The sequence below is a fragment of the Musca autumnalis genome, unplaced genomic scaffold (genome assembly GCF_047663935.1).
Source record: "Musca autumnalis isolate F117 unplaced genomic scaffold, ASM4766393v1 scaffold_2, whole genome shotgun sequence".
NCBI classification, from domain to species: Eukaryota; Metazoa; Arthropoda; class Insecta; order Diptera; family Muscidae; genus Musca; species Musca autumnalis.
This window is the reverse complement of record NW_027411755.1, coordinates 22578454-22603739: the sequence shown is the minus strand read 5'-3', so window position 1 is coordinate 22603739 and position 25286 is coordinate 22578454. Positions and strand designations below refer to the sequence as shown.

The 25286-nt window shown below is 34.4% G+C and overlaps 1 protein-coding gene across 1 annotated transcript in view; it reads left to right on the top strand.

The window, feature by feature from the left end:
* The first annotated feature begins 346 nt into the window (after positions 1-346).
* Pez (protein tyrosine phosphatase non-receptor pez) overlaps positions 347-25286 on the top strand; it is a 33332-nt gene continuing 8392 nt past the window's right edge. Inside the window, exons 1-6 of the mRNA XM_073967252.1 lie at positions 347-1149; positions 17284-17733; positions 21010-21920; positions 21986-24070; positions 24139-24357; positions 24432-24608. Coding sequence (XP_073823353.1) covers positions 1065-1149; positions 17284-17733; positions 21010-21920; positions 21986-24070; positions 24139-24357; positions 24432-24608 — 3927 coding nt within the window. The 5' untranslated portion in view covers positions 347-1064. The remainder of the gene's footprint in view (positions 1150-17283; positions 17734-21009; positions 21921-21985; positions 24071-24138; positions 24358-24431; positions 24609-25286) is intronic.

The following is a 25286-nucleotide window of genomic DNA, read 5'->3' as shown; positions in this document are numbered from 1 at the left end:
TTTCTCTCTTTTACGAGTTTTACTATTAAAAAGTACGGGAACGAAGCTTTAAATTATCATCTCACTTCATTTTCACAAAAATGTCAAAAGTTTGTTAACCCTACTGTCTATGAAAAAATGATGGACAGCTGGGAGACAAACGACAAATGTATGTATGTGTTAGTAAATCAGAGTTGTATTTGCAGACAGTCTGTCTTGTGTAAACGCCTAGTAACCGTACTATAAAAATGCTAACCTCATTGCAATAAAATGCAACCCTACTATAAATTCCTATGAATACTTGGTATTCACTTTTCGACCGGCGTCACTTTACTCGCCTTCCGCTGCCGCCGTACGTCACAAAATTTAGTATGACTCGGTTCTCTGTGTTGGCCACAACACTTTCTTCTCAAATTATTTTTGTTTTTCCAAGTAGAGATTAAACGAAAAATTAACACACGAAAATTAACTGCAATTAAAACAAGTGCCTTTTCTTAGAAAGTAAAACGCAAAACGAAACAAAATTATTACTAAGAAAGTTATTAACCACTAAAAAACCAACTAACAAAAAGAGTGTAACCTAAACGCGACGCTAACGAAGGAAAGAAAAAATCAGACGAAAAAGCAGCAAGCAACAAGACGAAGACGTTGGAAGAAAAGTAGTTGATCGGAATGAAAATGTAAATTGAAATCTGGTGACGCTGCTCAAGAATAACAAGAATTCAAGTTAGAATAGAAAACAACAAAAAAACCTTACACAAACAACAGTGAGCGTTTGAGATTTTACCAAAAAGAAGAAAGCTAAGAGCTAAGCTGTGTTAGCCAGAAAAAAGTGTGTTGTGTTACGTACGAACGACGAGACAGCTACGTACATTCCATTGTATGTAGCTCAGTGTGTGTGCCTTTTTGACAGTGCAGCGAAGTGTTGTTCTTCAAGAAATTTTATTTTGTGGGTTTTTGTAATACTCAAAGAACACAAGAAACAAAGTGCCTTAAAACAACAAAACAACACCATTAAACCAAAAATAACAGAAAATAAAAAAATCCTACCATCCTGGAGCAGTGGAAAATAAAATATTTGAAAAATGCCATTAAAATTTCTCAAGAAATGTCGACAATATAATGTGACATCCAAAAGTCTTTTTGTTATATCTGTGCATCATTTATTGGGTGAGTAAAAAAAAAAACAGTGGAACGCGATGTGTGATACATGTTTTTGTGTGTTATAAGATCTGACGATGAAGAGATCAATCAATTACTGTTGTTTATCGATCAAGTGCTGTAATTGAAAAGGGGGAGAAGCACTTCTGCCATATCATGTCTTTGTTTGTTTGCGGGGGTTGTTGTCGTGTCATTGTCATTTCGTCTCGAGTATCATTTGAGCTTGTTGCATTGTGCAATTAGTAGGTGGAGTATCATGAAAAAAGGGCTAATATTTCTCTTGTTGTTATTTTCTGTCTGTGTTGCAATTTTCTCATTATAGAGAATGCACAAAATTAGGCATGTCGCAGCACAGCACAATTGTTTGTGTTGTGTTATTTGTCGTGTTCCACTTGACTTTCTTTGTTGTCATAAGGGCTCTGAGAAACACAGCAAAAGAACAAGTGCATTGACGCTGAATTTCTGTACCTGTGAATGCATTTGTGTGACTTAACTCCAATTCTGTCAAACTTACACTCTTGGTCATTTGTCACACGGCTTGCTTGGCAGGCAAGGCATGCGTGATTTGGATAAAGTTGATTGTTTTTTTAGTTAAATAAATGTGCGCAAATTCCGCTCTATTATGCATTCGATTGTATTGGAAATCTTTGCATTGCGTTTTGCCATTATGTTATGTTATAAAGACCGTAAAAGTGGTACTTGCAACGGCATGCAGCGAATTTTTAATACACTTCATGTAGATGGTTTTGTCAGATGGTGGGTAAGGGAAGTTTAAATGTCATTTAGTTGCACTAATCGGGTTGTGTTGAATTTTTTAGCGTAGGTATTTCATAGTATCACATCGATATAAAGTTGTTTTCGGCGGAAGCCTATACAATCCGAAATTTGCTCCTTGACATTTCGAAAATATCGTACGACAGATAGGTAGTACCATTATGTACCTCATCGGATCGGGTATTTTTTGTACAGGTATGCTTTGTTATCCCGATCATATCGAATATATCGTTTATATTCTTCTAAGGCTTGGGTCTTTCCATTTTCGAAAATGACCTACTTTATCATCCTTACATCGTTTATGGGGCACCCCTAGGATCGGTTTGAAAGGTTTATCGTATGTAGTCCTTATTGTGATCACAACGATACATAGGTTTTGGAGGGAAAATTAATACTTTCCGGGCTATGAGTCTTGATATTTTACTAATCCGTTTTAAAGGTTATGGAGTGTACATACTGTTATGACCATAGTCGAGTTATGCACTGGTCAATAGGTGAAAGTCTTAAATCCTCTCCCACACCGGCAATTTACAGATAACTTGCAATTTAAAAGAGCCTTTTGTTCGAGTAGACGACTTTTTCATCTGTCCACAGAAGAAAATCTTGAATCCCCCGCCAAAATCTACAAAAATTATTTGTCGTTTTAAGCAGGATAACAAGGACTAACCGTAGTCAGTATAACCGCACGTAATTGATTTCCGTTATCGATAAAATTTTTCTTTGAGAAGCTTATATATGCCGATATGAACAAATAAACAGAATTCAGGTCATAAGTGAACAGCCAAAAAGTGTTCACCAGTAGGTAAGTTATTGTTCCAAGTGATAATACAGGTTTATTTAATTGTAATGTTTTGCAGGATTCCAAGAAGCTAGTTGAAATTTCGAAGTGTACTGCTTTAAGTGGAGTTTGGGGAGGCTACTTCAAATTAAATTACCTCTGTAGTCACCATGGTGCAGTGGTAAGCACGCGCCCGCCTTGTATTCAGAACGTCTGCGCTTCAATCTCTGACCAGAACATCAAAAATTTTTGGCTGTGACAAATTCCCTCAGTGTAATGTTGGCTTACATTTCGTGAGCATTTCAGCCATGAAAAACTACTCTACAAGTAGTGTCTCACTCAGAGATAAAAAGTAGGTCCCATATCATTGAGTCATTATGAATAGTCGTGTACTCAAGTCTCACTTGCCCCTTGGGGGATGTTGCGGGAACATATGTATTTAGTGTTTTACAGGACTCCGAAGAGCTAGTTGAAATTCCGAAGTGTACTGGCTTAAGTGACATTTGGTGAAGCTACTTCGGAGCAGGTTGAATGTTTGGACTGGATTCGGATCGATCTGAAATTTTTACCACATGTAGGTTCAAAAGTTCAAAAAATCCCTTGGTTTCGACGATAATTTTTGTTTTAAACGAATTTTTTTCGTATATAGCGGGCCTTCGGCCGTAGATTTAAGACTTTCTCCTATGGACAGGAACAAATCTCGTCTAAATTTAAATTTTTTTCATCGATTCGAATCCGGTCCATATATTCAACTTATGCCGCTACTTCAAATTAAATGACCTCTGCAGCGATTAATATCCTACTCCTGTGGACAAGTGAAAAACTTGACTATGCTAACCACAATATATTTAAATGAATTTCTGCTATGGGCAGGTACAAATTTGTTTATTACAACATCTCAGCTTGTCGCAGAAGATATGCACATACTATTGAATGTGATCCCAAGAATCTTGGGTAGTTAATGGTCGGAATTCCGCTACCATCGACCATGACATTCAACTACTCAGTACTCAGTGCTCACCTACGCAGTTCATGTGGTGAACAGAGTGGCCGTATATTTAGTAGAGTTGGGCAATCTCGTTCAGTTGAACGATCCGGATCACTGTCCTCGTTCAAAGACGAATGAGTAACGTCATAAAAACCAACGTGTGAAATTAAGTATACACAATTTTGTCAAAGAAATTACCGTTGTCCATTGAACGAGATTGCTCAACTCTAATATTTAGTGGCGGTTATTTGAATGTTCCTCGCCTGGAAAAAGGTGGTAAGATCGGCTAAATAGGATTTCTGTCTTTCTCAGATGTCATCAGGGAAGGTGATGGCAAGATCATACAAACAACTCCTATACGAATCACTTTTGCTGTCATCCTTGCCTGGCTTTAGTAGCGGGACCACCCTGCCAATTTCCCAGACTTCAGGGACGATGTGGTTGGCTAGCGACAGGTTGAGAAGTTAGGCGAGATACACAGCTCTCGGTTCATCCAGCTGTTTCAGCATTAGCATGGAGATTCCAGGGCCCAAACCACATAATGATTGCTTTCCGTTGTTGGATGTTTACTGTGGAGCCGAATCTTTTCAGTGCTGGACCTTTTTTTCAGATTTTCAGGTCATTCAGAAAATATTTTTAAAGAACCCATCTATTCTCCTGGTCATTCAGAAAATATCTTTAAAAAATATACGTATTCCTCTGGTTCTCAGAAAATGTTTTTAAAAATCTACCAGCTGGCGGAAAAAATCAGTTTTTTTTTAAATTGTACGTTTTTCTAATAAGCCTGCCTTCGGCCGGGGATTTTAGACTTTCTTCTATGGACATGAGCCAATTTTGTGTACGGGAACAATTTTTTTTAATTTAATTTTTTTCTTACTTTAACAAGGGAATTTTCGGAACTTCAGATACCCATATCTCGGGAAGTATGGACTTCCCCCCAACAAACTTTATATTTTTGTAATCAGGACGTAAAGATCTACCTGTGGTAAACATTTCAGATTTATCCGCCATCTGGTAGATTATTCAATTTAAAATCCACGTACTCTAACGGTTCTTCATAAAATATCTAAAAAATCCACGTACTCTAACGGTTCTTCATAAAATATCTAAAAAAAAAATCCACGTACTGCCTGGTCATTCAGAAAAGATTTTTAAAAAAATTCACGTATTCCCCTGGTCCCTAAGAAAATATTTTAAAAAAAGTCCACGTATTAGTCCTTGGCCCTTAAAAAAGTATTTTTAAAAAAATCCACGTATTGCCCTGGTCCCTAAGAAAATATTTTAAAAAAGTCCACGTATTAATCCTGGGCCCTTAAAAAAGTATTTTTAAAAATGTTTAAAAAGAAAATATTTAAAAAAGTCCACATATTTTCTTGGTCCCTCAGAAAATATTTTTAAAAAAGTCCACGTATTCCGTGGTTTCCCAAAAATAAAAAGATTTTTAAAAAACTCCACGTATTCCCATGGTCCCACAGAAAAGATTTTTAAAAAACTCCACGTATTCCCCTGGTCCCTAAGAAAATATTTTAAAAAAAGTCCACGTATTAGTCCTTGGCCCTTAAAAAAGTATTTTTAAAAAAATCCACGTATTGCCCTGGTCCCTAAGAAAATATTTTAAAAAAGTCCACGTATTAGTCCTGGGCCCTTAAAAAAGTATTTTTAAAAATGTTTAAAAAGAAAATATTTAAAAAAGTCCACATATTTTCTTGGTCCCTCAGAAAATATTTTTAAAAAAGTCCACGTATTCCGTGGTTTCCCAAAAATAAAAAGATTTTTAAAAAACTCCACGTATTCCCATGGTCCCACAGAAAAGATTTTTAAAAAACTCCACGTATTCCCCTGGTCCCTCAGAAAATATTTTTGAAAAAATCCACGTTCTCTCACGGTTCTTCATAAAATATTTAAAAAAATCCACGTATTCCCCTGGTCCCTCAGAAAAGATCCACGTTCTCTCACAGTTCTTCATAAAATATTTAAAAAAATCCACGTATTGACCTGGTCATTCGGAAAATATTTTTAAAGAACCCACGTATTCACCTGATCATTAAGAAAATATTTTAAAAAACCACGTATTGCCCTGGTCCTTAAAAATCCACGTATTCCCTTGGTACCTCAGAAAATATTTTAAAAAATTCCACGTATTCCCCTGGCCCCGTGGGAAAATATTCATTAAAAAGACCACGTATTCCATGGTTTTTCAGAAAATATTTAAAAAAATCCACATATTTTCTTGGTCACTCAGAAAATATTTTTAAAAAAGTCCACGTATTCCGTGGTTTCCCAAAAAATATTTAAAAAATCCACATATTTTCTTGGTCCCTCAGAAAATATTTTTAAAAAAGTCCACGTATTCCGTGGTTTCCCAAAAAATATTTTTAAAAAAGTCCACGTATTCCGTGGTTTCCCAAAAAATATTTTTAAAAAAGTCCACGTATTCCGTGGTTTCCCAAAAAATATTTTTAAAAAAGTCCACGTATTCCGTGGTTTCCCAAAAATTTTTTTTAAAAAATCCACGTATTCTGTTGGTCCTTCAGAAAAGATTTTCAAACAAATCCACGAATTCCCCTGGTCCCTCTGAAAATATTTATGAAAGCTCCACGTATTCCCGTGGTCCCCCAGAAAATGTTTTTTTTAAAAATTTACATAATCCGCTGGTCCCTCAGAAAATATTTTAAAAAAATCCACTTATTCCCGTGGTCCCTCAGAAAATATTTTGAAAAAATCCACGTATTCCCGTGGTCCCTCAGAAAATATTTTGAAAAAATCCAAGTATTCCCGTGGTCCCTCAGAAAATATTTTGAAAAAATCCACGTATTCCCGTGGTCCCTCAGAAAATATTTTGAAAAAATCCACGTATTCCAGTGGTCCCTCAGAAAATATTTTTAAAAAAATCCACGTATTCCCCTGGTCCCTCAGAAAATATTTTGAAAAAATCCACGTATTCCCGTGGTCCCTCAGAAAATATTTTGAAAAAATCCACATATTCCAGTGGTCCCTCAGAAAATATTTTTAAAAAATCTACGAATTTCTCTGGTCCACAAAAACAAAAATTTAAAAAAAATCCACCTATTCCTGTGGTCCCGGAAAAGTCCACGTACTTTCCTGGTCCCGTGGAAAAATATTTTTAAATATCATTGAAAAATATTAAAAAAATCTATCGCAGGTCCTTCGTTTGTTGAAATTCTTACAAACGGTATGACAAACAAAGTCTCCATTCCCTGATTTAAGCTATACAGCAGCAAATGTTAATGTACAATAAAAAATGCATTCACTCATGAAAATATTTAATCAAAAACAACGAATTCGACGACGTCAATGAACACTCACCGTTGCTGTTGCAAATCTCTAGACCGGCAATCTTTGGCTGGCATGCAGGCAGGTGTTTATGACTTGCACACATTTTTTCGTCGCAGTCACTGCATTCATCATTCATTCGTGTGTGTACATTATTGTTTTGCGCATGCCTAACCAACCATATACAGATGGTGGTGGCGGTGTCGTAGCAGTGATTGCTCTCTGCCTGCCAATCGCCTGGCAACGGCGTTGTTACAATAAAAACGAAACGAACAAAAAACATTTTTTAAATTCCTTTAATGTGCATAAACTTTATTTCAGTGAAATAATATACAACAATTTCTTATCATCGAAATTAAAACGAAGAAAAAAAAAAAAAACATTTCAATGAAATGTTTCTTTTTTAACATTTTTTTTATTGAAATATTATTCATAACTTAAATAATGACTATATGTATTTTGTCTTATAGAAGATAATGGGGATGTGGAGAGATGGCACTTTCACTACTACCGCCACAGAAGGAATGTAATTGTAAAGGAAAACGAACCTCTAAAACTATTTCCCATGACGGGCCCAAAGTGGAAAAGGTAGTCTTTCTCATATCCAATCCGAATTCAATCAATTCTATAGACACTTTCTGAAAGAAAGGGTGCTTCTACACACCCTTTCTGAAAGAAATGGTGATTTTATAGACCCTTTCTGAAAGAAAGGGTGCTCCTATAGACCCCTTTTGAAAGAAAGGGTGCTTCTATAGCCCCTTTCTGAAAGAAATGATGCTTCTATAGACCATTTCTGATATAAATTATGCTTTTATAGACCCTCTCTGAAAGAAAGGATGCTTCTATAGACCCTTTCTGAAAGAGAGCGTGCTTCTACAGACTCTTTCTGGAAGAAAGGGTGCTTTTATAGAACCTTTCTGAAAGAGAGGATACTTCTAAAGAACCTTTCTGAATGAAAGGGTGCTTCTATAGAACCTTTCTGAAAGAAATTATGCTTCTATAGACCATTTCTGAAAGAGAGGGTACTTCTAAAGAACCTTTCTGAATGAAAGGGTGCTTCTATAGATCCTTTCTGAAAGAAAGGGAGCTCCTATAGACCCCTTTTGGAAGAAAGGGTGCTTCTATAGCCCCTTTCTGAAAGAAATGATGCTTCTATAGACCATTTCTGATATAAATGATGGTTTTATAGACCCTCTCTGAAAGAAAGGATGCTTCTATAGACCCTTTCTGAAAGAGAGGGTGCTTCTATAGAACCTTTCTGAATGAAAGGGTGCTTCTATAGACCCTTTCTGAAAGAGAGGGTGCTTCTATAGCCCCTTTCTGAAAGAAATTATGCTTCTAAAGACCATTTCTGATATAAATGATGCTTTTATAGACCCTTTCTGAAAGAAAGGATGCTTCTATAGACCCTTTCTGAAAGAGAGGGTGCTTCTACACACCCTTTCTGAAAGAAATGGTGATTTTATAGACCCTTTCTGAAAGAGATGGTGCTTCTATAGAACCTTTCTGAAGGAGAGGGTGCTTCTATAGAACCTTTCTGAAAGAAATAATGTTTCTATTGTCTATTTCTGATATAAATGATGCTTTTATAGACCCTTTCTGAAAGAGAGAGTGCTTCATAGACCCTTCCTAAATGCTATTGTCACCTACGATGTAATTGTTTCCATTTAAAATTAGAGAACTGATCATTATATATTTATGTCCACAACTCCTGATATGGTTTTTGTAAATTCACAAGCTGAGAGTATTTAGCTATCGACAAAACGGATTAATTTTGTGATTCTTTAATCCATGTTAATCAACATGAAACAATTTCGGAAGCCTTTTAACTAACATGCAAACAAAATAGGAAGTAAATATTTGCCCTAAAAAGTTACAAACTAATAATCAATTATGGACAAGCAATTGTTTCGGAACAAAAATTAATTTTTTAATTAAATTATTCATAAATCTCCCATTTGGCTACCACCACGCTAGATAACTAAATTTGGTTTCAATTTGTTCAAAGCCTTCAAATCGTCGTATTTAGTAGCCACCAGCCAACAAAACGTGGCGTTTATGACAAATTTCATGGTTTTCCTACACACATTTCTTGACCATATTTTATCTTTATACCTACCAACCACCACCTTACCCTACTGCCACAAATTATTAAATAGCTTTTTATAAAAGACTTTGTTTGTGTATTAAAACAATATTGAAAAACAAAACACTCAACAAATAAATATTTAGAATTCTCTAAATTCTAATTTGTATGCAAAACCTGTGACTGTTGTTTGTGTTTTTTTTTTGTTTGTTTGTCATTCTACTTCCACTATGGGTCTGGTTGGCGTTAATACCAACATTATTGTTGTTGTTTTACTGCTACTATTGATTTTACTACCTCAACATCTTTTTCAGTTGTATTTGGATTTTAATATTTTTTATTGAAAATTATTAATTGCTTTTCCTCCTAAATGTTTATAAGAATGAAATACTAAATCTGTCGATTTTAAAATCATTTGTAGTCGTCATTCAATTTTGTCTTTTTTATTCTGTTTCCCTGACAAAGATTTGTTTTTCTTTTTTGTTATTCTTATTTATACTATTGTGGTAATTTTTATTACAAATATTGTCACTTTTTTCTTGGAATGTCTATTTACCCTCTCTTTATGACAAACGTGCCATTGATGTTGGCCGTTTTAGGATAATAGGTGTAGATCTATAATTGGGGTTGATAATTTATTTTTCCTTTAACAAAACCACGGATAAAAATAGGCATGAAAAAATACCACAAATTGAGCTTTTTAAAAATATTTTTCCCAATAAACGGATTTTTTAAAAATATTTTTCGCAATAAACGTGGATTTTTTAATAATATTTTTCCCAATTAACGTGGATTTTTTTAAAATATTTTTCTTAATAAACGTTGATTTTTTAAAAATATTTTTCTTAATAAACGTGGATTTTTTAAAAATATTTTTCTTAATAAACGTGGATTTTTTAAAACGTGGATTTTTTAAAACGTGGATTTTTTAAAAATATTTTTCTTAATAAACGTGGATTTTTAAAAAATATTTTTCTTAATAAAGGTGGATTTTTTAGAAATATTTTTCTTAATAAACATGGATTTTTTAAAAATATATTTTTCTTAATAAACTTGGATTTTTTAAAAATATTTTTCCCAATAAACGTGGATTTTTTTTAATAATATTTTTCCCAATTAACGTGGATTTTTTTAAAATATTTTTCCCAATAAACGTGGATTTTTTTAAAAATATTTTTCCCAATTAACGTGGATTTTTTAATAATATTTTTCGCAATTAACGTGGATTTTTTTAAAATATTTTTCCCAATAAACGTGGATTTTTTAAAAATATTTTTCCCAATAAACGTGGATTTTTAATAATATTTTTCCCAATAAACGTGGATTTTTTAATAATATTTTTTTCTTATTTTTTAAAAGTGGATATTTTAAAAATATTTTTACCAATAAGCGTGGATTTTTTAAAAATATTTTTGTCAATAAACGTGGATTTTTTAAAACATTTTTCCCAATAAACGTAGATTTTTTAAAAATATTTTCCCAATAAACGTGGATTTTTTTTAAAATATTTTTCCCAATAAGCCTGGATTTTTTAAAAATATTTTTCTTAATAAACGTGGATTTTTTAAAAATATTTTTCCCAATAAACGTGGATTTTTTAAAAATATTTTTCTTAATAAACGTTGATTTTTTAAAAATATTTTTCTTAATAAACGTGGATTTTTTAAAAATATTTTTCTTAATAAACGTTGATTTTTTAAAACGTGGATTTTTTAAAAATATTTTTCTTAATAAACGTGGATTTTTAAAAAATATTTTTCTTAATAAACGTGGATTTTTTAAAAATATTTTTCCCAATAAACGTGGATTTTTTAAAAATATTTTTCTTAATAAACGTGGATTTTTTAAAAATATTTTTCCCAATAAACGTTGATTTTTTAAAAATATTCTTCTTAATAAACGTGGATATTTTAAAAATATTTTTCTTAATAAACGTGGATTTTTTAAAAATATTTTTCTTAATAAACGTGGATTTTTAAAAATAGTTTTCTTAATAAACGTGGATTTTTTAAACATATTTTTCTTAATAAACGTGGATTTTTTAAAAATATTTTTCTTAATAAACGTGGATTTTTTAAACATATTTTTCTTAATAAACGTGGATTTATTAAAAATATTTTTCTTAATAAACGTGGATTTTTTAAAAATATTTTTCTTAATAAACGTTGATTTTTTAAAACGTGGATTTTTTAAAAATATTTTTCTTAATAAACGTGGATTTTTTAAAACGTGGATTTTTTAAAAATATTTTTCTTAATAAACGTTGATTTTTTAAAACGTGGATTTTTTAAAAATATTTTTCTTAATAAACGTGGATTTTTTAAAACGTGGATTTTTTAAAAATATTTTTCTTAATAAACGTGGATTTTTTAAAACGTGGATTTTTTAAAAATATTTTTCTTAATAAACGTGGATTTTTTAAAAATATTTTTCTTAATAAACGTGGATTTTTTAAAACGTTGATTTTTTAAAAATATTTTTCTTAATAAACGTGGATTTTTTAAAAATATTTTTCCCAATAAACGTTGATTTTTTAAAAATATTTTTCTTAATAAACGTGGATTTTTTAAAAATATTTTTCTTAATAAACGTGGATTTTTTAAAACGTGGATTTTTTAAAAATATTTTTCTTAATAAACGTGGATTTTTTAAAAATATTTTTCCCAATAAACGTTGATTTTTTAAAAATATTTTTCTTAATAAACGTGGATTTTTTAAAAATATTTTTCTTAATAAACGTGGATTTTTTAAAAATATTTTTCTTAATAAACGTGGATTTTTTAAAAATATGTTTCTTAATAAACGTGGATTTTTTAAAAATATGTTTCTTAATAAACGTGGATTTTTTAAAAATATGTTTCTTAATAAACGTGGATTTTTTAAAAATATTTTTCTTAATAAACGTGGATTTTTTAAAAATATTTTTCTTAATAAACGTGGATTTTTTAAAAATATTTTTCTTAATAAACGTGGATTTTTTAAAAATATTTTTCTTAATAAACGTGGATTTTTTAAAAATATTTTTCTTAATAAACGTGGATTTTTTAAAAATATTTTTCTTAATAAACGTGGATTTTTTAAAAATATTTTTCTTAATAAACGTGGATTTTTTAAAAATATTTTTCTTAATAAACGTGGATTTTTTAAAAATATTTTTCTTAATAAACGTGGATTTTTTAAAAATATTTTTCTTAATAAACGTGGATTTTTTAAAAATATTTTTCTTAATAAACGTGGATTTTTTAAAAATATTTTTATCAATAAACGTGGATTTTTTAAGAACATTTTTCTTAATAAACGTGGATTTTTTAAGAACATTTTTCTTAATAAACGTGGATTTTTTAAAAATTTTTTTCTTAATAAACGTGGATTTTTTTAAAAGTATTTTTTTTAATAAACTTGGATTTTTTTTTTAAATATTTTACTTAACAAACGTGGTCTTTTTAAAAATATTTATCTTAATAAACGTGGACTTTTTAAAAATATTTTTCTTAATAAACGTGGATTTTTTAAAAATATTTTTCTTAATAAACGTGGATTTTTTAAAAATATTTTTCTTAATAAACGTGGATTTTTTAAAAATATTTTTCTTAATAAACGTGGATTTTTTAAAAATATTTTTCTTAATAAACGTGGATTTTTTAAAAATATTTTTCTTAATAAACGTGGATTTTTTAAAAATATTTTTCTTAATAAACGTGGATTTTTTAAAAATATTTTTCTTAATAAACGTGGATTTTTTAAAAATATTTTTCTTAATAAACGTGGATTTTTTAAAAATATTTTTCTTAATAAACGTGGGTTTTTTAAAAATATTTTTCTTAATAAACGTGGATTTTTTAAAAATATTTTTCTTAATAAACGTGGATTTTTTAAAAATATTTTTCTTAATAAACGTGGATTTTTTAAAAATATTTTTCTTAATAAACGTGGATTTTTTAAAAATATTTTTCTTAATAAACGTGGATTTTTTAAAAATATTTTTCTTAATAAACGTGGATTTTTTAAAAATATTTTTCTTAATAAACGTGGATTTTTTAAAAATATTTTTCTTAATAAACGTGGATTTTTTAAAAATATTTTTCTTAATAAACGTGGACTTTTTTAAATTATTCTTTTTAATAAACGTGGATTTTTTAAAAATATTTTTCTTAATAAACGTGGATTTTTTTAAAAATATTTTTCTTAATAAACGTGAATTTTTTAAAAATATTTTTCTTAATAAACGTGGATTTTTTAAAAATATTTTTCTTAATAAACGTGGATTTTTTAAAAATATTTTTCCCAATAAACGTGGATTTTTTAAAAATATGTTTCCCAATAAACGTGGATTTTTTAAAAATATTTTTCCCAATAAACGTGGATTTTTTAAAAATATGTTTCCCAATAAACGTGGATTTTTTAAAAATATGTTTCCCAATAAACGTGGATTTTTTGTTTAAATATGTTTCTTAATAAACGTGGTTGTAATTTTGTACAAAATATATCCTATCATTTATCATACCCCCATCGTAATAGCTCAATAGTTTTGTTTCAGCCAGAGTTTATGTTTGATTTTTAATTTTTTAATTTATTTTTGTTGTTGTTAAAGTCCATGATGGATATGTACGTACATACATTGAAGTTATTATTAATCATTGCACGGTAAAGAAAAAAAATCTCCTTTATTTGTCATGACTATATGCAATTAATGACACAATAGACAGATTATTTACTTACGACGCCCAAACAAAGAGATGTGTGTGTAGTTACAGAGTATTGTATTACCTATCTATGGATAGGATAAGAATTGACTAAAATTGTTTGGTTCTAAAAAAGAGATTTCCCAGAAATTAAAAAATAAGCAATTTTAAATATTTTAAAAACGTTAAATTGCCCCTGAAAATGTGACTCAACGAAAAAATAATTTTAAACCCCAATTATGTTTGAATGAAATCCATTTCATACAATTTGGTGTTGATTTATGTCTCTGCCTGTCTGATTGGTACACATGATAACCCTTAACCAATTTGGTCCAAACTATGGATCTCGTAATATTTTGTCCAAACATAGTTTAAGTTCGAAATGGGCCATATCGCTCAAATCCCTCTCACACAACGTTTCAAAAAATTTCGCTAAAATCGTGCCCATGATAACTCTCGAAGGATGTAACTTTGCACATCGTAATATTTGCTCCAGAAATAAATCAGGTCAGAATATGGATTATATGGATCAACTTCTTAGGGTAACTTCCACACCAAATTTCAAATTTGTGGTGAAAATGCAGTTTAAGTCCAGCTTGCGAACCATTTTGTTTGGGGATAATGACCCAAAAACTCTAAACCAACCAACTAAAATGGCTGATGACCACGAAACTTACGAACTAAGTATCTGATTTGGTCGAAATTTTGTACATCATAAAATTTCTCCCAAACGAACATCAAGTTTCACGAAGGTCAGCCTATATTGGACAAGGCTTTCGGGTATATCCCTCACAAAAGATCACAATTGAAAGTAGCCCTTGGGGGGCTCGACAAAATGTCGTTTAAAATAACACACGCATCTCTTCGGATCACAGTTAGCGTAACGTCGCCAAAAATCGGTGAGGTCCTATCTTCTTCTTTCGCACAATCCAATAATTCTGACTCCAGTCTTGACTCCAGTCTTCAAATAAACTAGCGTCTTGTTCCGCTTGTGTTCACCTACCAAACTATTAACTTCATCACGCTCCGTTGCTAGTCCCGACGATCTGTGAAAATGCCCCGGAACATCCATTCTGCTACCTGAACATAAGAAAGGTTCGGCAGATCTCTGAAGTGGTGATTGACGAAATCTCTGAAACTCGGTCAATTAGCTTTCCCATGACTAATGAAAATGCAGCGTTCAGAGCTGATGAAATCAGACGGTCTGCCGATGGAGACAATTATGGGGAGATGATCTGAACAATGAGAAACGACTGGTTGCCAGGTGACGTAATTTGTCAGACCAAGTGACACGATGGTCATGTGTCGGCGGTCCCCATTGACCTGCCCGTGCAAAACGTAGAGCTAGCAATCTGGTCAGCCAGTACTATATCCCTCTGGTCGTTTCCGAGGAGCAAATGCCACAACTCATGATGAGCATTAAAGTCCCCCAAGACCTGATGTTTATGACCTTCCAAAAGCAGGTTAATGTTGGATCTATAACCTGGATTACAGCTATTTATCGGTGGGATGTATACGTAAAGCAACTCTCTCTCGGCAATTCCACACCTGACTGCTACCCTCATACATTCCATGTACGGTCCATTATAGGAAGGCTCAAACGAGATAGGTCTGTATTGAACAGTCTGGTGCAATAAGAAAATTAATACCCCAACTCCACTTCTGGTGCGATCCTCAGTACGTTGAAACCGCCACAACGCACTAAGCTGTAGTTGTTGTAACCCTAACTGGCAAAGTTGTATCGGTGGTGTTTGTACAGAAAAGAAAACAGAGTAGAAAATTTGAAATTTTATAAGTAGGCATCTAAGCATCCACATCTAGTACTAGAAAGCGGGCCGCCACGACTGAATGTATCCATAGTGAATCTGGTGTCAGGTCTGTGGAATTTGCTGGATATGCGAAGAGCTGTCGTGTGATGTGTGATGATTGGTCACATTTTGGGCACGTGTCTGAGATCTCAGGATTCGGATTCGATATAGCTATTAGGTACCTAGAGAAGACAGAGAAGACTTTCTAATCGTCGCTTATGGGTTAGGGTCTCCAGTCGAGTACATCACTGTTCGCGTACGATAAGATGTAGTCACCTACCAACCTTGTGTGTGTGCTCGCTTCAGGACATTTTGTATGTCTTCATGTAAGGGGTGTTGGGGGATATTATGGGACGGCCAATTGATATATATGTAGTCAAAATGGTTTCATTGTCTTCCCCCCAGGTAATGTCAGTTTGTGCTTTGAATATTTTGTTTCTCTTCCCTACGTTCCCAGCCTTCATCTCGGCATGATTACAGAAGTTGTATAGATTATGGAAAATGACGCCAAATATTTTAAGGTTTTTGGCCGTCAGGATATGGATTTTTAATTCGGCGTTTACTTCTTTTGTCCCCGATGTTAAGATGGTATATGAAGGATACGCCAAAATGTGGTCCTCAATGTAAAATATGGAAAATTCAGCCATTTTGATTGATTATTACGGCTAGAACCCTAAAAATTCCGAATATTGGGCGGTACCGATTAATTGGGACAACATCAAAGGGGGGACCTACATTAATCGACAATTTTCTACCTACCTCCAGGAAAGACTAAGTGGCATTTCGGCCATTTCGAATTAATAACTTGTATAAAACCTTCAAAATTCCGAAATCGGGTGGTTCCATTATATGGGTACCCTATCAAAACGTGGACCCAATTCAAAATTTTTTTGCAAGAAGGTTTTCTAACACTTGGGAATACCGAAAGCCAAATTGTAGCCAATTTCATTGAAAGATGTGGTGAAGACCCACAAAATGCCATAAATCAGGGGGTTCCGTTATATGGGGGCTATACCTAAAGTTGGACCTATGTTGAATTTTGTTTGTTTCTTTTTATTTGTGTTGCTAAACTAGCCTTTACTGAAATTATTTTTGGCCGTTCTTCCCATACAAGTTCGACCGCAGTGGGTCGTTTTTGTAGGATTTCTAGTCATGGGGTAAGTGTATTAAAAATATTTTCTGAGAGAACAACGGAATACGTGGATTTTTTTAAAATATTTTCTGAGGGACCAGAGAAATATTTGGATTTTTTTTAAATATTTTCTGAGGGACCAGGGAAATATTTGGATTTTTTAAATGACGATCAGTTTATATGAATATGGACCAGCGAATATTTTCTGAAAGACCAGCGGACTTTGGACTTTTTTAAAAATGTTTTCTTAGAGGCCAGCGGAATATGTGGATTTTTTAAAAATATTTTTGATGGACCAGCGGAATACGTCGATTTTAAAAAATATTTTCTGAGGGACCAGCGGAATATGTGGAATTTTTAAAAATATTTTCTGAGGTACCAGTGGAATATGTTGATTTAAAAAAAAAATATTTTCTGAGGGACCAGAATTTAGCTGTTGGCAAAGCCGACTGATTCTTTTTTAGTTTTTGAAATTAATTTTGAAAATCTCCTAATACCTTACTTCTTATAACACACATTAACTATTCTTAAAAATGCGTTTTCCTTTTAAAATTTCAACAGTTACTAATTTATCTTTTTTGTTTTCTCCTCTCCCCATTAGATACAACAACAACAGTCGATTGTACCATAAGTTCAGAGAGTAAAGGTCAAGAATGTCTCGACAATGTTTGTCAACGTTTACTGATACAACAACCCGAATTCTTTGGCCTACGTTACATTGTTAAAGGCAAAGAAGATGAAATGAAATGGATAGATTTGGAACGTTCCCTCAGTCGGCAATTGGAAAAATATGCTGCCGGTACAAAGATTTTTCTCAGAGTACGACACTACGTGACAACAGGTGTACGACATTTAAGTGATGAAGTAACGCGCTACTATTATTTTCTTCAACTTAAAAATGATATCTATGAGGGGAAAATTGCCTGCGATATACGTACAGCCATATTGTTGGCCCTCTATTGTCGGCAGGCGGAGTACGATAGTTATCAGAGCGATAAACAGAGTAAAGATTACCTGAAAAAGTCATTGGTTTTGCCGAAAAATCTACAAGGTAAGTTATCAAGATCATCATCGCCATAAGTGGTAAGGTGTTGTAGGGTTTCGGTGGAGGGGTGGCGGGTGTTGGAATTCGTTGAACTCTATTTGGAATATTTTACAATTGAGTCAACGCAAAACAAATGATAGGCAAAATATTTGAAATAGTTTTTGTTTTTCTTAGATTTTCAAGTATCTGTTATCAGATTTGCTTGGTTGGTTTGGCTCTTTTATTGTTGCTGCACATGCCATACCGGCCATCGTCGGCGGCAGGTATTTAAATTTGTATTAAGTTAACAAAACTTTTTTAATTTTTTTATTTATTTATTTGCTTATACCGGGATGATAAGATATGCTGTTCGTTGAGAAGTAGTAGTAGAAGAAGAAGACGAAAAGAAAAACAAATATTTGCAAATACCCTTAAACACCGCATCGTCTCCACCATAGATAGTAGAGGTGGCGTTAGCGGTGGTGATGATGATGTAGGTGATTCATCATTAATTTATTCTGTGCAAATTTTGTATTTCCTAAAAAAATTGACGTCAAAATGCCATACCCGGCGCAATATGCCATTGTCAGTCAATATGTCCGCGTTTTGAAAACTAAAGAGGATTTATATACTTTTTTCCAATTAAACAGCAGCAGCAGTCACTTGTTCGTTCGGCTGTTGTGGGTGAGATCTGAGAGAATGTCCAAAAGAAAGAAGAAACAAAATGTTTTTCTTTTGTTGGACAAATGGCCAACACATGTTGATTGTGTGTTTGTTTATTTCAATATAAAATCATTGAAATTAGTGAATATTTTATATCAATGCTGGACATGAGGAATGTGTTAGGACTCGTACAGGGAGATGTTCCAATGCCAAAGTTAAGAAGATAAATAATACAATTTAATTAAGAATAATGAATCACCATCATGTCTGGACAAATTTCCAAAATTGAAAGACATTGGTAGGTCGTTCAGTGTATTACGGGAGTACGTAGATTTTTTTTTTAATTTTTTTTGAAGCACCTACGGAATATGTGGATTTTTTAAAAACATTTTCTGACAAACCAACGGAATGGGAAGACTTTTTTTAATATTTTTTAAAAATGTTTCCTTGGGGACCAGCGGAATATGTGGATTTTTTGAAAATATTTTCTGTGGGACCAACGGAATATGCGGATTTTTTAAAAATATTTTCTGAGGGACCAACGGAATATGTGAATTTTTTTCCAAAAATATTTTTAAAAAATTTTCCAACGAAGTACGTGTTTTTTTTTTAAATATTTTCTGAGGTACCTACGGAATATGTATATTTTTTAAATTTTTTTTCTGAGGGACCAACGGAATAGGTGGATTTTTTAAAAATATTTCCTGAGGGACCAGCGGAATATGTAGATTTTTTAAAAATATTTTCTGAGGGACCACGGGAATACATGCATTTTTAAAAAACATTTTCTGAGTGACCAAGGAAACACGTGGATTTTTTACAAATATTTGTGAGCAGCCGTGAATTTTTTAAAAATATTTTTCTGAAGTACGTGGATTTAAAAAAAATTCTGAGGGAGCAGCGGAATTGTGGATTTTTTAAAAATACTTCTAAGGGACCAGCGGAATATGTGAATTTTTAAAAAATATTTTCTGAGGGACCAGCATAATATGTGAATTTTTTCCAAAAAATATTTAAAAATATTTTTAAAAAATTTTCCAACGAAGACCGTGGATTTTTTTTAAAATATTTTCTGAGGTACCTGCGGAATATGTATATTTTTTAAATTTTTTTTTCTAAGGGACCAATGGATTACGTGTATTTTTATTAAAATATTTTTTGAAGTACCAGGAGAGTACGTGGATTTTTTAGAAATATTTTCTGACAGACCAGTGAATTTTTATACCCTCAGCATTTATGCTAACGAGGGTATATAAATTTTCATACGGACAAAATGTGCCTCATCGAAATAATTGTTTTTAGACCCCAAGTGTGTTTGGACGAAATGTGTTTCAGACAATTTGGAGTCGATTGAGAAATGTCCGTCCGTCCGTCTGTCTGTCTGGCTGGAGCGCACGATAACTCTCGAACGGATAAACCGATTCGGTTCAAATTGTGGCTTTCGTAATATTTTACCCAAACTTAGTTTAAGTTCGAAGATGGGCTATATCGGTCCACTCCTTCCGGTACCTTCCGATAACTCTTGAAGGGAGTACCCGATTTGGTCCATACTTTTCCCATCGCGAAATGTGTACCAGACTTAGATAAGGTTTCAATATGGACTCAATCGGTCCACTCCTTCGGGTGCCTCCCACACAAAATTTCGGAAAAGTTCAGTTTAGGGCCATCTCTCGAATCGCTTTGATTTTTGTTTTAGCAACTTGTATTCACTGCCCTCCATACTACGGTACTAGTTTTAACAGGGGCAAGGCCATACTTCCTGAGATAATAGCCTGAAAGTTGCAAAAACCCCTATGATACCGTGTGAGGTGGTTGGAGCGAAAAATAACTCTAGAACGGATCTGCTGATTCGGTCCAAAATTTGGCCTTAGTAATATTTTGTCTAAACAGGGTTTAAGTTCGAAGATAAGCCATATCGGTCCACTCCTTCAGGTACCTCCCCCACAAAAGTTCAAAAATGTTCGGAAAAATTGTTCGTACGGTAACTCTTGAAGGGAGTGGCCGAATTGGTCTATACTTTACACATCCAAATATATCTACCAGATATAGATCAGGTCCAAATATGGGCTATGTTTGTCCACTCCATCCGGTACCTCCCACACAAAATTTCGGATATGTTCACTTTAAGACCTGATATCGAATCACTTTGATTTTTGTTTAAACAACTTGCATTCGCTGCCTCAATTACGATGGTAACAGTTTTTCTAGGGGCAAGTCCATACTTCTTGAGCAAACAGCCCGAAGAATGTAAAAACCCCCTATGGCACCATATTTTGTGGCTGGAGATCCACTTCCATAACGGTCAATTTCGATCCATTAATTTTAGTATCTCCTCCGCAAAACTTTTGATCTTTAATCCTAATCAACATTTTTGTCGGTTTAAACGCCCAAAATTTTTAAAACCCCCTAAATACATACGTATTTTGGGAAAAAAATTGTTTCAATATACACAGGCTGAGGGTATATCTCTGTCGGCAAAGCCGACTGACACTTTTTTACTTGTTAATTGGTACCCTCATAAGATGAGGGTTTGCGTGTTCTTTAAGTATTTGGAATACAATATTGCCCTGTTCCATTACCTAAATTTTATCCCTTCACGTTTAACCAATTTTCTAAAGGCTTCTCTCTATCTCTTTCCAGGTTTGGCAAATGATGACAATCTCTTGGATAGTCTTATACTCGAAGTGTTGCAACAACACTCTGGCATACAACATTTGACAACATCTCAAGCTGAAGAAATGTACATACAATGTTGTCAACAGTTGGAGGGCTATGGCGAGGAACGTTTTCAAGCCAAAGATAATTTGGGTAATGATATAAATCTCGGTCTGGCCATCAACGGTATGGTTGTGACGGCCGAAAATGGTCGTCAATATTTCCCATGGAAAGATTTTCACACTGTGACCATCGATAAACGGACCATACGCATTGAACAAAATAAATCCGATGGCACATTATTTGTGGGTTCCTTTATATTCTCGGAAGCGGATACGGCTCGTTATTTTTGGAAATTGTGTATAACACAACATAAGTTTTTTAAGCGTTATATTGATGAAGATTCCTCTTCAAGTATGGGTGATGTGGAGAGTGCCAATGGTATATCAATTGGTGGTGGTGTTGGAGCTGAAGCTATTAATGCATCGGCATTTAGTGGTTATGATTTAAGTGATTCACGAGAAGATTTATTGCTGGAACAACGTGCCATTTATGTGCCTGGTGCAAATAATTCTGTAACCATTGGAGGAGGAGGCAGTGGTGGTGGTGGGGGTGGGGGTGGTTATCAACAGGCCACAGTAACGCCTCAACAAACACAGGAGTATATGTCTTCGGTTCAATCATTGCATCATCAATCGAATAGTCAATTGCCGCCACACGGTGGCATGATAACATCGGCTAACTCATCATCGGCCTTAATGTCTTCCAACATTTCTTTGGCAGCTAGTCATCAATCGGGTAGTGGCAGAACGGATAATAATGGGGGGATCAATGGTAGTGCCCTGCATATGGGTGGGCATCACGGCAGTCAATTGGGACAGAGTTGGTTAAGCAAGGTAAGTTCAACAAGCTTAAGATACATTTATGATATTCTACATCATTTTGTCTCTCTCTTCTTCAGGAATACTCCCACGACTACGTTTCCTCCTCGCAGCATTTGTCCAATAGCATTTTGGATACACGCCTGCAGAGCAGTTCCTGTCAGGATCTGAGCAATAATAATCTACACAGTAGTTCTAGTTTTTTGGGTCACAATAACAACAACCACCTGCTGGCAGCAGATGCCCACGAAAGGGAACGTTTAAAGGCCATGTTGCCCACCTACAGGCCGGCACCGGATTATGAAACAGCTGTCCAGCTAAAATATCGTTCGCCCTCAAATGAATTGTACAATCTAAATCAACTGCAATATCAAGCGGCTGCCTTGGCGGCCCACAACTCAGCTGCAGTCTATTATGCAGGATCCCAACCTGATGTCCATCAGGCTGGAGAAGGTGGTGGCATGATGTTGGGTCATTTGGCCACACATCGTTATCCAGATGTGGCCCAGCCAGCCCAAGCAATGCATGCCCAATATAATTTAAATGCTGCCTCACAGGCTGCCGGAGTAGGAGGATCCTCACAGGGAAATAATGTCTATGTGGATGTTTCACAACGTCTGCAGATGATGCGAACAAAACCACCTCCCCCATATCCCGTGAATCGTTTAAGTTCTTCGTCCACACCTGATTTGGCGGTGGCCTCACATCGTCCCCTACTGGGTTATCGGGCCTATGTTTCAGGATCTTCACCGGATTTGGTGTCAAATCGCAATCTTTTAAATTCCCAATATCCATATGGTGGTGGACAACCTTCGGGTTTGATAAGTGGTCCCGGTGGTGGTATAGGCGGTGGAGGAGGTGGTGGACAAATCACCACATCTTCTGGAGCCACTATGTTGCATCAATATCCCTACATGGGTCACATGGGCCACTCACAATCATATTTGCCTCCCCATGGTACTTTCGAAAATTTAAATATGATCGAAGAACAACCTTCGATTATGTCACAATTACGGCAATCAGCATTATCCCAAGCTGCTGCAGCTGCAGCCGCGGCCAACAGTCAAAATAGTTATGAACAAAACTCCCCCACATTACCACCATCTGGCTACCGTTCTTCGTCATCATCATCGCAGCAACAGACGTCAGCACAATCAGCTGGCTTGCAGCGTAATGCCATGAATGGTTCCATAGAACCCATATATGAAAATGTACCACTGCCCCACTATCAGTCATCATCATCGGTGACACCACAACGTAATACCGAACAACGATCCTCGGGTTCTTCCTCCACATACAACAGTGAACAAGCGGCAATGCGCAATCGTACGTCTTCCATACAATCAGCACCAGGAGGAATGCATCCACAGCAACAGCCACCAGTGCCAGCAGCACGTCATCATCATTTACAGCAAAGGGAACAAACTTTAACGCAGCAACAACAACAGCAGCAACAATACATACACACAGCCGATGAGCCAGATGAAATTTCCATGAACATTAAAAAGTTCAGTCATCAAACCCAACAAGATCGAGCAGCTAGTACGGATATGCAATTACTCGAACCAACACCTCCACAGCGGGCCATGAGAGCCGCCTCAGCAGCTCCTGCCATTGGCCAAAGTTCCAATAACAATAGTCATGAACCCAGCACCACTCCCATAAAGGTCACACCACCTCCACGGCAGCACAGAAATATGAAAAACTCCTCCTCAGTATCGGCTGCAGATTTAGCGCCACCAGCCTCTACCTCCTCACCTAAGCCTTCCTCAACGGCGGCGTCGGCAGCCAACATGAATTCAAGTCGTTTGATTTCCTCTTCCATGTCGCACGATGACTCGTTAAATCAACAATTTGCCACCATGAATTTGTCTTCCACATCATCTTCCATGTACAACAGTACTTTCGATACAACCACACAAAGTACCAGTACAGCAAACTCCTCCACGAAACAGGAGAAACGTAAAAAACGTTGGAATTTCTTGGGACGTAGTAAAACGCCAGATAAACAAAAATCCGCCACGTTGGGTAGGGAAAAGGCCTCAAATACCACAAAGTTGCAGAAAATCAAATTGGCCCAGGATGATTTGAATTTGCATCATCGTTGGTCAACTGGAGTGCCAAAATTGCAACCCATATCAGGGCAATTTTCAAAAGATAAATTGGTAAGAGTTCTTTTTCAGATCCCATTTTAAAGCATAAGCTAATTTTCCTTGTTGTTGTTGTCTTACAGAGCCAAATACTCAACGATAAGCTAAACGATTCCCAACTCTTTATGGAATTTGAGGGCATACCCAAACGCCGTGATATGGCCCGCTATGATTGTGCCTTAATGGAAGAGAATGCCATGAAAAATTCTGATCCTAATTTTCTACCCTACGATGATAATCGTGTGCGTTTAACGCCAACAATGGAAAATCGTCATGGCTATGTTAATGCTTCGCATATTTCGGTTAGTTGGTTAATGCAATTAGCATCCATGTGTTATTCTAATGTTTTATTTTTTTCCGCCTTTTCTTCTCAAAGGCCACTGTTGGTAACAAACAACGTTTCTATATTGTGGCTCAATCACCCCATGAAGAATTGACAACACGCATATTCTGGCAATGCGTTTGGGAAGCTGATGTCTATTTAGTTGTACAGCTATCGGAGGATTTGAATTACATACCTCCCAATACAAATCAACGAATGGAGTTTGGTCAGGTGAGTTAATCAATTTGTCACAGATATTCTTTTGAAATCAAGGCGTTTCACGCGTGAATGTGGCCGTTGAAATTGAAATTAGATTTTATGTATTTAGATTGAATCCATTTTGTTACATATCTTTGCTCTTCATGCGAGTTCGATTAGAATTGACTGTAAGGTCCTTGGAAGAACTATTTTGTCGTAAAGGGGCAATTGCCTTCCAATATTGTCTCTTTATAAAATCACGTGATTTCAGGATCATTCAGGTTTTGGTAGCTTCGAGAGAGATGGTAGCCTAAGCCAGATTTGTGATGTATATCTGCATCTGAAGTTCCTTCTCCTCAGTATTGGGATAAGATTACTCGAGATGAGATCTAATTTTCCTTCAAAAGTAGCAAACGAAATATTAGTGAAAAAAACAAATTTGTTGTATGGTCCATATGGTCGAAAATTTGGATGTTTTTGGCCAAGAATTGAACCGCAGACCTTCAGATTGTGAGGCAGCGTGTTTACCACTACACCACAGTGGCTCCCGCTGCGACATAATGGAAGGTTGTTCTCATGATCATGTTTAAATTTTTAAGTGTATCTTATCAATATAACGTTTAAAGAATTAATGTTGTTTATACCAAAAATAACTAGCCGTATCCGCTTCCGAGAATATAAAGGAACCCATAAATAGCGTGCCATCAGATT